The 16,804-nt window shown below is 37.2% G+C and overlaps 2 protein-coding genes across 3 annotated transcripts in view; one reads left to right on the top strand and one right to left on the bottom strand.

Moving 5' to 3' along the window:
* The first annotated feature begins 748 nt into the window (after nt 1-748).
* rabac1 (Rab acceptor 1 (prenylated)) lies at nt 749-4,864 on the top strand. Its single transcript, XM_081388228.1, has 6 exons — nt 749-906; nt 2,525-2,605; nt 2,797-3,009; nt 3,282-3,379; nt 3,854-3,955; nt 4,041-4,864. Exons 2-6 carry the CDS (start codon nt 2,535-2,537, stop codon nt 4,127-4,129), a joined length of 573 nt encoding a protein of 190 aa, XP_081244354.1. The 5' UTR covers nt 749-906; nt 2,525-2,534; the 3' UTR covers nt 4,130-4,864.
* Nucleotides 4,865-6,188: 1,324 nt separating this feature from the next.
* Nucleotides 6,189-16,804, bottom strand: part of atp1a3b (ATPase Na+/K+ transporting subunit alpha 3b) — a 39,020-nt gene continuing 28,404 nt past the window's right edge. For both annotated transcript variants that reach the window (XM_081389039.1, XM_081389038.1), the window contains 20 exons: nt 16,634-16,750; nt 16,489-16,548; nt 15,213-15,416; nt 14,993-15,106; nt 14,779-14,913; nt 14,566-14,683; nt 14,213-14,481; nt 13,017-13,215; nt 12,677-12,921; nt 12,047-12,239; nt 11,339-11,651; nt 10,881-11,031; nt 10,596-10,764; nt 10,350-10,504; nt 10,101-10,224; nt 9,357-9,502; nt 9,121-9,251; nt 8,936-9,037; nt 7,778-7,869; nt 6,189-7,568 (listed from right to left, as the gene is read on the bottom strand). In XM_081389039.1, the coding sequence (XP_081245165.1) occupies nt 7,540-7,568; nt 7,778-7,869; nt 8,936-9,037; nt 9,121-9,251; nt 9,357-9,502; nt 10,101-10,224; nt 10,350-10,504; nt 10,596-10,764; nt 10,881-11,031; nt 11,339-11,651; nt 12,047-12,239; nt 12,677-12,921; nt 13,017-13,215; nt 14,213-14,481; nt 14,566-14,683; nt 14,779-14,913; nt 14,993-15,106; nt 15,213-15,416; nt 16,489-16,548; nt 16,634-16,750 (3,066 nt within the window). In that variant the 3' untranslated portion in view covers nt 6,189-7,539. The remainder of the gene's footprint in view (nt 7,569-7,777; nt 7,870-8,935; nt 9,038-9,120; nt 9,252-9,356; nt 9,503-10,100; nt 10,225-10,349; nt 10,505-10,595; nt 10,765-10,880; nt 11,032-11,338; nt 11,652-12,046; nt 12,240-12,676; nt 12,922-13,016; nt 13,216-14,212; nt 14,482-14,565; nt 14,684-14,778; nt 14,914-14,992; nt 15,107-15,212; nt 15,417-16,488; nt 16,549-16,633; nt 16,751-16,804) is intronic.

Below are 16,804 nucleotides of genomic sequence, written 5' to 3'. Positions count from 1 at the left end.
TCATGCGCAGAATGTCGCCATATTGGGAAGGGAAAATTAGAAACCCAAAAGAGAGTCGAAATGAAGCTCTTCAGTAACAGTCCATGGGTCCCCTCTTCTTCTTTTTTTATCAAAATAATTTCTGTGAATTACTTTACTCATACTTTAAATCTCCAAATTACACAAAACCATTCAAAGACTAGAATTGTTATGTTTTTTTTTAAACGTAGGCTGCGGACAAGTAACTTTATGAGGAGCACAACGGTTGTCTAATTTGTCAAACACGCAAACTTACGTCCTTGTGGTAGTTGTAAGACATGCAGCAACGTTTCATTAATTTACGTTCACAAAAATGAAGTATGGCAGTGTGTAATTTAATTTGTAAAACATAACGCCCTCTTCTATCTACAGAACTTAATTCATACATTTTAAAACGAAATAGTTCTCCCAAAATGTTTAATTCTGTCATAATTTACTCACCCTAAAGTTGTTCCAAAACCGTATGAGTTTCTTTCTTCTGTTGAACACAAAAGAAGAAATTGTAAAGAATGTTGGTTATCCAGACTAGTTAGTGCACTGACTAGTATTTTTTCCTTCTATGAAAATCAAAGGGTGTCGTCAACTGTCTGGTTTATTAAATTATTAGCCTTCCCAGCTGACCTCATAATTTATAACAGATATATAAAATTAAAAATATAATTGTAGTATAAAACAATATAATATATCATATAAATAATAATTAATCATTGTGTGAAGAATATCGCTTTATCCGCCTTGTTGGTTTTGTCCACGTCACTAGGTGGCAGCCATTAGTTCGACTCGTGTTTACATCTACAGAAGAAGATCGTACACGTCACTGTCACTGACTGCTGCACCACATCATATCCGCCGTGCATCAACACACTGAATACATCTGTAGAAAGTACTGTGAGTATGAATTTTGTTTTAGGATTTATTTGTCTCTCAGTGCACTGTTTTTAGCAGTATCTAAATTCACTGTCGCTTCTCAAAGCTCACTTTTATAACATTTGTCATAGTTGAGGGTAAATCAGCGTTATTTAAGAGAGCGCTTGTTAGTTTCCGTCACAGATTTGATAAACAAACTTTGGGGAGTGTTTTTGTACCAACCCGTCAAAAATATCATGTTGTTAAATGGTATAATGTCGTAATTTCATATGTTTTGGACAAATCTGACGGAATGCAGAAGCTTAACAAACTTGTTCATCCGGATTCTTTCTCGTTGTTGTGGACGCGGTTTCTGTACCAGCCCATGAGTGACATCGGTTTTCCATTAGCTCACAGTGGAATTTAAGACATTTATAACTTGCTGCACAGTTAATGCAAAGTGTTTTTGGATAATGGAGAATGTTTTTTTTCCCTCATATTTTGCAAATATATATATATATATATATATATATATATATATATATATATATATTGTGCCTCTTAATATGTGCTATACATTTTTCGCCCTGAAATGAATTAGGACCTCCTGCTGCTTTGAGGACTACAGTAATGTAGTAATATGATAGTACAATAACTACAATATGGCAAATATGCTAAAAATATTTGTAATGAGCAAAGTGACTGACCCCTCATTAGAGAAGAGTCCCAGAGTGTCTTCTATACATTTTTATTTATTTTTTTATTTATAAATACAAATCACATAAACTAAATGGTCCATTACCTTGTTCCATTAAGATTTATACAAAATGTTTTATTAAGCTCTTTTACTCATTTAAAATTCTTAATTCATAATATGAATAATAGTTAGGATTAGGATTCAATTTGCTGGAATTTTACTATTTATTGAAATGCTATATTGAAAAAAAGTACATCTCAGAGCAGCTATATGGTGTACTGCCATATAGACAGTGTTCGTTGTAATTAATGACTGTAATTTAATTCCTTTTCCCTTGAAAAAGTAAAGAAAGGGATTACTCTTAATTTTTCTATAATTTAATTAGTTACTTCTGATCTAAGTGCATTAAGTACGTAAACATGTAAAATTTTATTCTGTTTAGTCTGTTATTTTGATGTTAATGTTTTTATAGTTCAATAATTCTGTACAAAACAATAGTGGATTTAACATCCAAATTTAACATCTAATGTTAAAATGTATGTTTTAATGTAAACTTCTCCATTTAAATACTTTAGTGAGTTCAAGAAATTTTTACAATTTTATACATTTTTATTTGAAAAAACATTCATTTCAGTGTCATTTACATCCTTGATCCTTGTATTGTTCAACTGATCGAGGTTGATATGGGATTTTGAAAGTAAATCAAAATAAGTAATGCAATTCCTTTTACAGAGAGTAGTTAGTACAATAATCTAATTTCACAGTTGAAGATGTAATTAGTAGCTAGTGATTCATTACTTTTTACAGTAACTTACCCAACACTGTATACATACACTAATGTAGTGTACCTGTATAGTATATGTAGTGGTTCTTAACTACATTGGAAATGAACTAGATAATTTTAACAGTCAAAGTAGTAATATATTCCTGTTAGGCTGTTAATTAAGATCTGTGTTTTATTAGACACGTTAATATGGATGGAAAAGCAAGTGACCCCTTTAGCAGTGAGGCAGAACAGCTTCCTGGGACAGGAGTAATGGGGAGGTGAGTCTATCATCATTTAAATATACAATCAGAAATTTGTCATTATATTAAATTGCACAAGGTCAAATGTGGTGTTTTATGAGTTGTTATTAGCCTTGACTGTGTTATTATGATTTTTTGTTTTGTTATGATTATATTATGTTATATTATTACTCCGGTAATTCTATTTTCCTGTCTGTCTGGGTTATCAGGCTCTGGCTGCCCAAAGGTCTGTCTGGTAGTGTGATTAAGGATTGGGTGGACCGCAGGCGGAAGTCCATCCGTCCGTGGGCCAGCTTTGTAGACCAGCGCAAGTTCTCCAAACCTCGGAATTTTGGGGAGCTGTGCCAGCGTGTGGTGAGGAACCTGAACACCTACCACAGCAACTACACCTTCATCTTCATGGGACTCATCCTCTACTGCATGTAAGGAAACTGCTTGCTGAAATCATCTTGAATTTTGTGTGCAAATGAGGCAACTTCTTCAAATGACATAAAAGGCTCCACTGTAAGGGAAATAAAGACGCTCAACAAGCCTCTGTTCTTATGTACACAACATGGGTGTGTGTGTGTTTAAGTTTCCCTGAAGGTCCACATTCTAGAAGGCATTTAACAGAATAAACATTCACAGGAAGCTTTAAGGTGTTCACATAAATTGCTGATGAAAAAACAGTTGTCTTTGTGCTTTTCTCCTTCAGTATCAGTTCCCCGATGCTCTTGATTGCTATGGGAGTGTTTGCTGGTGCCTTCTATATAATCCACTTGAAAACTCTGGAAAAGAAGCTGGTTGTTTTTGGTAAGAGAGTGTTTAGTAGTATATAAGGCTATATGAGGATACATCGACTACATTAATCCAGAGTTTTTTGAAGACGCTCTCCCAAGTGGATACATTTGAAAATGCAGTGTTCGTGTTGTTGTGGGGACTGTGAAAACGAAGATGTTCGAAAATATCTTCAAATGTCTCGGTATCTTCAGCGTACCTTTTCTGACTTTTTTACGCATATGCAGTAAGAGGATTTAAGCGTTTCAGACATTTTAGTGTGGATAGGTAACTTTTAAAAAAGGCTTGAAAACACTAGTGTGAACAGAAAGCATTTTGAAATGAAAATGTCATTTGTAAATATATCTGGATTAATGCAGACGTAACCTGAATTACGTCATTTGATTTGTTTGCTTAAAGTGCTAGAGTTTTAGTGCTGAGTGAATATTTGATGTTATGATGCAAGTGCTCTAATGATCTAATGAGTAAACTCTCATTTCTTTCTCTCAGGTCGTGAGTTGACTCAGGGACACCAGTTAGGTTTAGCAGGAGGGGTTTCCTTCCCTGTGTTCTGGCTCGCAGGGGCAGGATCTGCCGTGTTCTGGGTACTAGGTGAGTTTTTCACCTTCATCTCATTGCACTTCTGTGTTTTTTCCCCAAACAGTCTTTCTGAAACTCTCGGACTCTTTTTATTCAGGTGCTACACTAGCTGTCATCGGGTCTCATGCAGGCTTCCGTGAGCTGGAGTCGTCTGACGTGGATGAGCTGCTGATGGAACCTGTTTAACCCTCTCACCTTTGACCTTTTTGCTCATGTTAACCGAAAATGTCTTGCCTCGTCATTTACATGGCCACATATTGGTTGCACTAATTTGACAATATTAGTTTACTCACAGATTGGCCAGCGAAGAAGTAAAGACTGTTAAACTGAAATCACCCAAGACGGATCAAGCACATTAAAAGACCTCAGATGCCTTTACTGGTACCTATTGGATATCATGATCATTTGTTACATTATTTATTTCCAAAATATCCTCAAAGCACAAGCTAAATGCACTGTGACCCAAAGCAAAAAAATGCAGTTTAGTTGTAAAAACTATTTCAAGCTATACTATCCTTCAAGGAACAGTCCACCCAAACCTGATGCTAGCTAATTTTATGCTAGCTCATCCAGAATAGTGGGGAAAAAACCTGGCAACAAGAATGTACTGATTTGACAGTTTCTTTGATATATAGGGTACCAGTCATTACACGATCATTTGTCTTAGGCTATACTTAGCTCATATGTTGTTACATCAGTCTTGCTAGGACATTTACCGCATACATGATTTAATGACAGCATACCTGAGCAAAGATAGTCTATCATTGCTATTCAATGTAATCAATGCCAATATTCCTACTGGAAGATTTTTTTTATATATGTTCTCATTTTATGGAAATGTTTGTTTGTCTTTTATTTTACAACTTCCTTCTGTTGTGTCAGTGAATGGGAAGTGCAATAAAATGCTCAGCCTGTACCATACCTTTAAGTCTATTATCTATTTAATGGTTGCTCATGGGAAAGTAACTTGACTTATTGCCTCGTTTCATCTTTTGTGTCCTCTCTTTTTTTCACATCACACAAATTTGACTTACATGACCTGTTTTTATGACAACAGGCCAGTGACAGTCCATCTCATTTTTAAGTTGCCGTAGTGATGACCTTGAGCGCAATCTTCCTCTCCCTTTAAACACTGCGGCAAGAGCAGCGATCGATATTCCATTACAGCAGTGCAGCAAGGATGGAGGGAGGGAGGAAGAGGAGCACTGCAGTGAGCCCATAGCGTTCTCCCAAGGGACATTATGAATGTGTGTGTGTGTGTGTGTGTTGGGCAGCCCACTTTTGCAAGTCAGTAGTTTGCAGTGACAAATGTATGATGAATGCTGCGCTCAGCAGATTTCAGTCACTCTCTTCTGTGTCTTGTTTGCAATCATTGAGAGAAATAGATCAAATTGTGGCTAATGTTGGTGTATTTTGTTGATTTCGATTATGTTCATGATTGGGCTCCAAGTAACCAAAATTATGTATAAGTAAAACATTTTTTTTTTTATTAATTTAAAAAAAATCTTTTTTAATTAATTTTAAAAAATATTTTTTTTTTCATGTTATTCTTATTTAATCAATAACTGTAAGCAGAAGTTTTTGTCCATTAGTTCTATCACAAAGAACAACTGGGTGAATGTTATAGGAAAATAGAATATAGAAAAATATAAAATAAAAAGGAATGCTCTATAAAGTTGTTTTAATATTTATTTAGTATCAGTTCTGATAAACCTAGGAAAAGACAAATTATTGATAAATTGATACTGTTTTGTGAGCTATTAAAATGACCTCTCAGGATAGAAAAAATAAATAGGGTTAAACTTTTGAAAAAAACGTTTAAACCTTTGTTGTGGATGTAATCATTGAAGTATTCATTTCTCTTGGTAGTCCAGGAGATGTGTATATGGGTTGCATTATATACCATTATTATCAAAAACTAAGAACGGTAAAATAAAATATCATTATGTAAAGAAATATGAGATTAGACGTATGTCCAATGTAAAAACAAGGTTTAAAAATACAATTTTATTATCTGCATTTAGTAGTTAATTTAGTATTATTTATATATACTATGATATAATTACTATATTGAAATAGGTTTCATTTTTATATTTAGTTTTCATTCTTAATTATCTCATATTACAATTCTTGAAGTTCTCGCTCTCTCTCACACACACACACACACAAACTTGCAAAGGATAGTTTAGTTCGATACTTGAAGCAGTAAGAAATGTGGAAAATGAAGAGTCAGGCATCACTTGGTAGTATTAAATGTACTAGATGTTTTATTGGATTTGACCTTTCATATGCATGATTCTACCAGTAGTTTTGTCCTTTTGTCTTTAGTCTCAACATCCACATGTCTGTCATAAGAACAGGCAATGGCCGACTGCAGCAGCGCACTCATTTTCCATCATCAAACACACACACGCAGACACTCACGCACATACAGACCACGTGACCCAATACTGCTTCATATCGATGGCATCTTCTGACAAACCAGCGGTGGAGCCTGCACACACCAGGCTCAATTGTGAAGTTTGGATCTAATTTGTTTCTCAAGTGAGATCAATTCGGATGTGATATGACAGATGAACATTGAAATCTACCTTCACCAGTTAATGTGCCAAAACAGCAAGTTTAACTGGGAAACAATAAAACCTGGTGTGTTTAGGTCCGTGACGGCAGTGGATTTTATTCCATAGACGCTGTTCAACATCATACTAGTTTTCTGTGCAAAACCTGATAGGAAACTGCCTGTGTGTTTCAGTCATATGAGTTAAAACATACAAGAGAATCATTTTTATGGTTTTTTAGTGTTTCTATTTTCCAAGATTTGTCTTCATTTCTTTAATCAGATGTGGTATTTTTTACATTTTCCCTAAAACACGGAGATTGAGAGTGTATTGGAACATTCAGGGTTATTGTAGCGGACAAACAAGCACACAAACAAAGACAGAGAGCGAACGTCAATGAGAGTGAGAGAGGATGCCAATGTCAGTCAAACGAAAGTAGAGATTAAAAAACAGAAATAAAAACGAAAAAGCCGCCGAACCACCTCCGTTAGAGATTAAACAACATGAAATGTCCTAAGAAGCAAAAGTATTAATGAAATAGTGAAAGTTACTATGTTAAACGGAGTCTAGTGTGTGCATCGGGATCCGACAAGGTTTTGTGTGATCTGTGTATCCGTGTGTGACTGGAGGACAGGTCGAGGGAAAAGGCATGGATGTAAAGGATCGGAGGAGGGACGGACTTTTTTAATAGGCGAGCGTACATACTCCCTTTTTTTAGCATCAAAAGCTCCTTTCGAATCTACATAATGATTATGCAGCTGCCTGTTTTAGATATATAGCAGACTTTATGTACACAGCCGTGTGAAAATACATGCAAAGAGTATTATAGGAAATGTGGGGGGTGGGGGTGGGGGTGGGGGGGGCGAGAGTCTGGATGGTGTTTTGTGGTTTCCTCTTTGGGGGGAGACGTGCTATTGGCTTAAAGCTGTTGTCTCTTTGAAAGGAGGGCGGGAGAGGATGGTTGTGCATCTCGGTTGGGTAGAGAAGTAGTAGAACAAAATGGAAGATGTAGGAATGTGAATAAAGAAGATTTGTTGATCAATAGTATGTCTCCCTTTCCACCCATCCTGCAAAAATAGACAGAAAAAGAGAGGGAATCACTTTGAGAAATTCTGACGTTTTCATTCATAATTTTTGATTGAATAGTGTTTTATTGTATCCCTAATTCAAACAGAGACCCTTAATGACCCGATTCTGGGACTTTATACAAGACATACTCATAAGAAGTGTGTAATTCTGAGTGTGTGTCTTTGAGGCAGTAGAGAGGAACACGTACCACCGGGGTTCCGGCGCAGGAGAAGCTTTCGCACCTCATCATACACAAAGATTAAGAAACTGTATGGGAAAGCACAGAACCACCAGCTTGGCCTAAGAGAGAGACAAATGAGGAGAGAGACCATTTTAAATAGCAGAATACTTATAAGTACCATATACATATACTTCAATTCGAATTGAAAACACTAGTGTGACCAGTGTCAATTTGAATACTTCAAATTGAAATTTTAACATTTGTATACAGTATGTAGCATCAATTTAAGGTCATGTGATATATTTCACATGTGTATTCATTATCAAACTAATAATTAAAGTAGATTCTTTACTAATGAAATGAATCATTAAATCTGAATCCGTTTCAGTTTGATTCGATTATTTTGGTAAGATTTGAAATTATTAAAAAAAAATGTATAAAGACGTAAAATTATTTGAAAGAACAGTTTCCACCATATTGGCATTTTGACTAAATCAGTACACAAGATTTTACATTCAATAATTGATTGAAACAGTGAATCAATATCATAATATCATCAATATTCAATCAGTGAATCAGAAACAATAATTGTATTCTGAATAAGAAATGAATGCATAATACATTGTGAATAATAATAATAAATAATAAATCCATAATCAATGCATTGAATGTTCATTTTCATATTGCATTTATGAATTTTTATGCCCGGTATTCAGGAAACATGAGCATTGATGACAGTAAATGGTCATAAATTTATTTTTCTTGTGATGGCAAAGCCTTTATTAGTCTAGTTATTATTAGTTATTATTCTGATCCTTCAAAAATCATTCTAATATGATGATTTGATGCTCAAAAACAATTTCTTATTATTATCAATGTTGAAAACAGTTTTTTTTTGTGTGTGTGGAAACTGTGATACATTTTTTCCAGGATTCTTTCATGAATCCTGTACAGAGTACAGCATTTATTTTAAATAGATTTTTTTTAAATACTTTACTGCCACTGTCACTTTAATTTATTGTGTCCTTGCTGAATATAATAAAAAATAAATACACTCAAACTGTGAAACTTTCTCCTTTGGAGATGAGCACACTGGTCTTTGAGAGAACCAAAGGTGGAATTGGATGTGTGCTTGTAAAATTATTTCCACATGTGAATTTGCGCATGTGTGTGTGTTAAACTCACTTGAGCGGGTACATCCTGAGGGCCACATCCATGCCCGGGCAGTATGAGAGGAATGCGGCGAGAGCCGTTTCTTCAAACAGCCCAAAGATCAGAATCTTATTCCTGTAAATGGACAAGCACAGTTACATCAAATGCTCTAATGAATACAAACACAAACTTCCTGCACACAAGCTTCCTGAACTCACTTCATGCCCTGCTGGAATACTGAGTTGCGTCTGGTCTTGCAGATAATGACATCAGCCCATTGTACAACCACAATACTGACAAAGAACGCTGTGTGACATGTGAACTCAACAATCTTCCTCTGCTCGTATGTCTGTGGAACACGAACACAACATCTTATACATGCAGGCACCTCTGAGACTCGTATGACGTTTAAACACTTATGATGTCACAACATAATAAAACACAAATTACTCACCCACTGCTGTCCGTAACTGTCCTCCAGGTCATTTAGCGAGCGGTCATCCCAGTTGAGTCTGATACCCACCAGCTGTGAGGGCAGGAAGCCATTCTCAGCCAAAATCACAAAGTAGGCGAAGAAACCACCCAAAGCCTGGATCATTCCTACACACACATACACAACATATGCTTACTTTTTCTGCACAGATGCCTACACAATATTTGCTTCTCTTTTGAGAAAATAATATAAAGTAATAATAACAAACATGTATTAAAATAATTTTACAAAACAATATGATAGTTAAATGCTGTTTTATTGCTGTTTGTCATATTTTCTAGTTTTATTTTTGGTACTAAAATAAATCTGTAAACACATCAGTTCAAATGTCTGTTTTTATATATGTCTGTGTATTTATATTTTCCATGTCCTCTCTGTCACGATAACTGGATAACAAATCGATCATTTTATAGGAATTGCACTCAAAAAGAGCAATTTCTAGATGGATAATTAAATATTTAGAGCATAACAAGAAACAAAAACTATATTCATATTTCAGAATATATTTTTGTTAATTACCATGACATTTCCAGGCCTGGAACTCACATTTTTACTTCCAGGTTTTCCATGACCATGGGAACCCTAATATTAGAAGCTTGTAGCACAGATGACTACATTCCCAAAAGGGCATCTTGACTGTAGTTTTTTAGGACTTGATTAGGGAATAAAGTAAAAGCTACAGTTTCAAAGTAGTACAAGACTAACCAATTTGTCCGTAAGCAATGCTGATGAGACGCTCGTTCACAAGCTTGTCTCTCTGAGGGTTCCTGGGCTGCCTCTTCATGATGTCACTCTCAGCAGCCTCATAAGCTAGAGAAATAGCAGGTACCTATGGAGGTAGAGAGAAAGTAGATTTTTGTGTATGGGTAAACATTTTATTCATGTGTGTGTGTATATAGGTGTCTGTAAGAAGGCTGAATGTCGAGTGTGAGAGTGTGAGAGTGAAGTGCTTACCATGTCAGTTCCCAGGTCGATACAGAGGATGGTGATGGTGCCCAGTGGCAGAGGGATATTGACGATAATGAAGAACAGGAAGGGGGTGATCTCAGGGATGTTGCTGGTCAGGGTGTACGCAATAGACTTCTTCAAATTGTCAAAGATGAGTCGGCCTGCAAGGAGAGAGATGGATTTACACATCCTGTTTGACAACATCAGTCCTGTCCTCCCATGCATCACTAGTCTCCTTATTGTCTTACTCACCTTCTTCTACTCCAGTGACAATTGAGGCAAAGTTATCATCTAGCAGAATCATGTCAGCAGCCTGTTTAGACACATCAGACCCTGAAATGCCCATAGCGACACCGATATCAGCCTTTTTCAGGGCTGGAGAGTCATTAACACCATCGCCTGTTACCGCCACGATGGCCCCCTGAGTGACAGGAAAAGAAACAGAGGAGAAAAGGGAAAGAATGAAAGGTCAAATCAGGACATTATTGAAATGACAAAAGATCATAAACCGTATTGAATGCTAGTATATGCATTTACCTGTCGCTGGCAACCCTCTACAATGATGAGTTTTTGCTGAGGAGACGTCCTGGCAAACACAATCTCAGTGTGGTTCCGCAGAACTTCATCTATTTGCTCCTGAGAATAGTCCTTCAGATCTGTTCCATGAATCACACAAGCTTTGGCATCCCTAAAACACACAAACAAAAAACACAAATAAATACAATACCATGCTATTCATTTCAATAGTGATCCACTTGATTAGAAATTTTGCATGAGGGCGACAGATATGTCCACGCAGATTTTGCAAAATGTTCATGCAAATTTTCCACGTTGACCAACAGGCAAGTTGCTTGGTTTGAAAGTGACGTATGTGTAAGTTGTGCTTCATCCATCATAATGGATCCTTTTTTGCTTGCAAAATTCTGCTAATGTGACCACACCTTCAAAGCATGTTAAGTTGCTGTGTGCATTTACAGTGCTGGTCCCGGCTTTACCTGGGATTGACTTGACTGACGGGGATGTTGAGACGGGCAGCGATGTCTTCCACAGTCTCGTTACCCTCTGAGATGATGCCCACACCCTTAGCAATGGCCTTGGCAGTGATGGGGTGATCTCCTGTCACCATGATGACCTTGATTCCTGCAGAACGGCACTTTCCTACAGCGTCAGGCACGGCAGCGCGGGGTGGGTCGATCATTGACATCAGTCCCACAAAGCAAAGGTTGTCTGTCTGGAAATTTACATCATCTGCGTCAAAGGCAAAGCCTTTTGGGTACTGGTCCTCGGGCATTAAGATATGGCAGAATCCTGTGGAAAGGAGGCAAGTTTACATATTTTTTAATTATTTTATACTATAATAAAAAACAGTAATATTTTTATTCCACTGATGGCAAAAAAAAACCTATATTTTTTTTCAAATTTTTGACCAGTAGTGTAAATACTTTTTATATATACTCAAATTTACGGCGGTTATTTTATATAACCATACAATTATCTGCACATTATCCTCCTTATCACATAGCCACTGACCAAATAAATAAGTACATTTGAAATTAAATATTTTAATGAAGAAAGATGACTAGAGTGCTATCAAAGTGTAGAAAAGGAACAACGATCAATTATACAGTTTAGCGGCCATTATGCAAAATATTTGACCAAGAATGCTGTGATTGACCAATCAGAATTGATTATTCCAGACTCACCCAGCACTCTCTCTCCAAGTCCTCCAAGCTCCAGGTAGGCATTTTGGAAGGCCTCCTTCAACTCCTCGTCCATGGGCTGCTCTTTACCCTGCAGCATTATGGTGGAACAACGATCTAGGATGCGCTCTGGCGCCCCCTTCATCACCAACAGGTAACGGTTATCGTTGGGGTCTTCCGTCTCATGGATGGACAGCTGGGGAAATATGGAAAAGGTGGATAAGAGGAAATTGTTGCTGGTAATGCTAGTCACTGTTTTCATATCTGGTACTTTCAGTTTTAGGGTTACATGACTAAGCTCACAATTACACCAAGTATTTTATTTTTGACATGCTGCAGAGCTGCTCCAGACACTTTATTATCCACACTTGACCCAAATAACGTGATTTAGCATTTACATGAAGTCATTTAGCAGATGATTTATAGGAATCAACAATATTTAAAAATGTTTATAAGAATGACAATATTTCCAGTACACAATGGCAAGTTTAATAGACTTGAGAAGTTCACATGGCGTATTTTATGGAGTGTTGAAATGCTATTGGTTGGTTGTTGGACCTCAACTCTTCCACTGATCATAACTCAAGTTGATGTTTGCTGTTTAATTTTGAAAATCAATAACTGATGACAAACCTGATATTTGTTGGTAGAGTTGAATGGGATTTCGGCTACTTTCTTGTTCCTATCTCTCATACTCCTGACTGAGCCACAGGACAGCTCGATACACTTAAGCAAGGCGGACTCAGAAGCATCACCTGCCACGTCCCTCTTTAGGATGGGCAAAGTATCTTGTCCTGCCTTAAACTGAGCCCTGTTACACAGCGCTGCAACACGGGCCAGAGACACCCATGTCACGGAGCTCTTATCAAATGAAGCACCTGCAAAGAGAGACCAACTTAGACTCTGAAAAGAAGAATTGGTGTCATAAAGACAAAATCATCACCGGTCTCCGCGTAAGAAGAAAGGAACAAACCAGACTGGTCTTCAGTGGTATCGGCTTCATGGATCTGGTTGTCGAACCACATGTGTGCGACAGTCATTCGATTCTGGGTCAATGTTCCAGTCTTGTCCGAGCAGATAGTTGAGGTGGATCCTAGTGTCTCTACAGCTTCCAGATTCTTGACCAGGCAGTTCTTCTTAGCCATACGCTTAGCCGTCAGAGTGAGACACACCTGAGATTAAAGAGACAATAGAGAGACATTAATTCAATTACATTAAGGAATTTACAATGCATTCCAATTTGTTTAAATCAAATAAAGGAAGGAATATTTGAAAAAAAAAATTGATTGCCAAATGATTATGAATTTATAATTTTAATAAATACATTAAAAACAATTATTGCAAAAGGTGTTTACTGGTTTTTCAGAGCCTTTTTAGATGCAGTATAAATGCAATCCAATAATTGTTATAAATTAGGGCTGACAACGTTTAATCTGCGATTAATTCAAAATCTTTAGCATGTTAAAATAAAATAATGCAAATAAATTAATGAAGCACACGGAATTGCATCATTAATGTGATTTAGATGATCTTGGGAGTCAGGAGTTTATCACACTGCACATCTACAATGCCTCAAGCACCTGTAACCCTGGTAGGTGGACATTTCTATTCTTAACTAAATTTCTACTTTAATCTTTGCTGTTACACTGTACACATACTGTACACTGAATTCTGAAATGTTTTGTTCTGTAATGTTTTTATCTGTGTGTGCTTTGGTGTGCATAAACTTATGAATTTTATGGACTCCTTATATCATTTGGACATTTTGGAGTCTCCAAGTGTCCTTTTTTGGGAAATTTACCTTGAAAAAAGCTTGCAGAAAATACAGTTTTGTGAGAATCACCCTTCAATCTGATAGTTTGCTTTGCTGGATATAGCAAATTATGACAAAATAAACGTGTCAAACAAAATACATGATATATGCTTAATTTCACGATATGTGATTAATCGCACAAAAGGGTGTGATTAATCGCAATAAAAAATGGTAATCTATTGACAGCACTATTACAAATCCATTGTAAGTTTTGATGCACTAAAAAGAACCGGGTTATGAGAGTTGTTCGCATTCAATTCGGAATCGGACTACACTGGTTGCACTGCATATTTTTGATTCTTGGCTCCCAACCCTCTGAACAGTATTCAAATGCTTAGACGACTGCAAGTGCTCACAGTGACAGTAGCCAGCAGACCCTCAGGCACATTAGCGACGATGATTCCGATGAGGAAAATGACGGCCTCCAGCCAGGAGTATCCCAAAATGATTGACAGAACGAAGAAAGACAGTCCCAGGAAGACAGCAACGCCAGTGATGATGTGAATAAAGTGCTCGATCTCCTTGGCGATGGGGGTTTTCCCTGTCTCCAGTCCTGAGGTCAGCGTGGCGATGCGGCCCATCACGGTGCGGTCACCAGTGCAGACCACAATACCACGAGCAGTGCCTAACAGCGAAACAGAAAAAGTCACACTTCTGAACTTGACTTTTATGTAAATAGACCAATTCAACACTGTAGTAAATCCCGTACCTTCCACACAGTTAGTGGAGAAGAAGGCAACGTTGCGGGTTTCCAGGGGGTTGTCATGAGTGCAGTCAGGTGATCTTGTCTGAGGTTCTGATTCGCCAGTGAGGGAGGAGTTATCCACCTACGAATGATGTCAAAGACACACAATTGTCCAATAGGTCGCACCACAGGGTTCACAGATTCTTGACAAACGACTGAGGTTTATAAACCACGTACCTTGCAGCCATGAGCAGAGACGATTCTGAGGTCAGCTGGGATTCGGTCTCCACCTTTGACCTCCACCAGGTCACCTGCTACCACTTCCTCAGCGTTGATCTGCATCTTCTCTCCTTCACGGATCACTAACGCTTGCTGTGGACAGAGTTTCGTTTCAACTCACTGTTTCTCTGTGTTTCTGTGTCTTAAGTTTTGCATGGAATGTTCCCAGTACCTGTGGCACCATGTTTTTAAAGGACTCCATGATCTTGGAGCTCTTTGCCTCCTGGAAGTAGGAGAAGCAGCCAGTGATGATGACCACAGCGGACAACACGATTCCCAGGTACAACTGAAAGGAGACCAGAGAAGACACATTCAGTTATCATATTCATATTTAATGCAGATTCCCTCAAAAGGCATATGTGGCAGGGTGCTGGCATGTGACCCATACGAACATTATCTCCAGCCGGCTCGTCTTCGGTGGCAGCCTGAATGGCATAGGCCAGGAAGCAGAGAATGGCTCCGGTCCACAGCAAGATGGAGAAACCTCCAAACAGCTGACGACAGAATTTAATCCACTCAGGTGTTGTGGGCGGCGGGGTCAGAGCATTTGGCCCGTCTCGCACCAGATAGTCTCTGGCCTTTGCATTAGTTAAACCCTTTTGCAGAGAGAGCATTGTAAAAATTAACCATTAGCAAAAGTTACTATTAATACACATTCAATTTTATTTTAAGAACTCAAAGTGTGAACATATCATGTATGCTGTGTACTACTAAGGGTCTGTTATACCAAGGGTTGTCAATCAGGGGACCTCAGTAATCTTCCAAAAAGACCACAAAATGACTTGAATTTATTTTTTTATTTTTTTCATTTATCAAAAAAAAAAAAAAGTAATATTAAATAACTAAATAAATAAACTAACACCAATGTATTATACAGAGTATGGTGCTCCCTAGTGGTCAATAATGAGATGTGCAGCACAACAGTTGTGACAATAAGACAATAATTAATTAATTAATTAAATTAAAAAAATGTAAAAATACATATTTAATAAGTAAAAACTTTTTTTTAAAGGATCTAACTTAAAATTCTAACAATCAGTTTTTCCGGAAATTTCTTTACGTCAATAACTCTTGTTTTTATTGAAGAACATACAGTCAATTAAACGTCTTGAATCATCAAGCGTCATCTATTGACAATACTAGTTTCTGTTAATGAAAAGTTTGAAAACAAGCAGCTCTGGCATCATTACGTTGATGATCTTTACAGTTATTGAACGGCACTAAATCAACCCTGAACTGACCTCTGCTGAGCAATGACGCTATTTTCCTTTAGGGGCTGCTTTACAGAATTGAACTGCATCATTGAATCATTATTTTCCTGTTTATCCCGGTAAAGCTGCTTTGAAACAATCTGTATTGTATAAAGCGCTATATGGCCACAGCAGAAGTACCAGAGTTATCCTAAATATCCTACAAAAAGTATGACAACCAATGTATTATACAGAGTATGGTGCTCCCTAGTGGTCAATAAAGAGAAGTGCATCACAACACAACAGTCATTCCCCAGACAAATGATGTGTTCATAAACTTAAACTAAAGTGAGTATTTCCTGCACTATTATAATATTTTAACATCAATTACACACATTGGCTTTCTAATTATAAAAGGGGGAATTTAGCAAACATGGAAACCTGGTTTTAGCAAACACTAAATAATGTGTGAGTTTACCTGAACAATGTCTGTCTGAAATTTCCGGCATACTTCCTCAATTGACATCTTGTGTTCCGTCTGAAATGGAAGTTAAAAAGGGACATTTAACAAAGTAAAAGGCAAAATGGCTACAAACGCGCTACTTTTCTAGAGGTATTCTTACCAGGGGAACTTCTTTCTTCAATTCATCAAGATCTTTTACTCCCTTTTTCTTCTTTGGAGAACTTTTTTCATCTTTATCTTGCGTGGTGGCCACGCGGTAACTATCCGATCGTCCATACTAAAACAAAAATGATAGAGGAGAGAGAAAATAATCAGTTAATCAACACTGTAA

This window comes from Scardinius erythrophthalmus, assembly GCF_964197995.2.
Source record: "Scardinius erythrophthalmus genome assembly, chromosome: 16".
Classification (NCBI taxonomy): Eukaryota; Metazoa; Chordata; class Actinopteri; order Cypriniformes; family Leuciscidae; genus Scardinius; species Scardinius erythrophthalmus.
This window is presented reverse-complemented; position numbering and strand designations above follow the sequence as displayed.

Bases quoted from the DNA above. Each gene is read 5' to 3' on its own strand.
- rabac1 (XM_081388228.1), top strand. From the start codon at position 2,535: ATGGATGGAAAAGCAAGTGACCCCTTTAGCAGTGAGGCAGAACAGCTT. The intron at 3,010-3,281 runs GTAAGGAAACTG...TTTCTCCTTCAG, and splicing joins GGACTCATCCTCTACTGCAT to TATCAGTTCCCCGATGCTCT. The intron at 3,380-3,853 runs GTAAGAGAGTGT...TCTTTCTCTCAG, and splicing joins AAAGAAGCTGGTTGTTTTTG to GTCGTGAGTTGACTCAGGGA.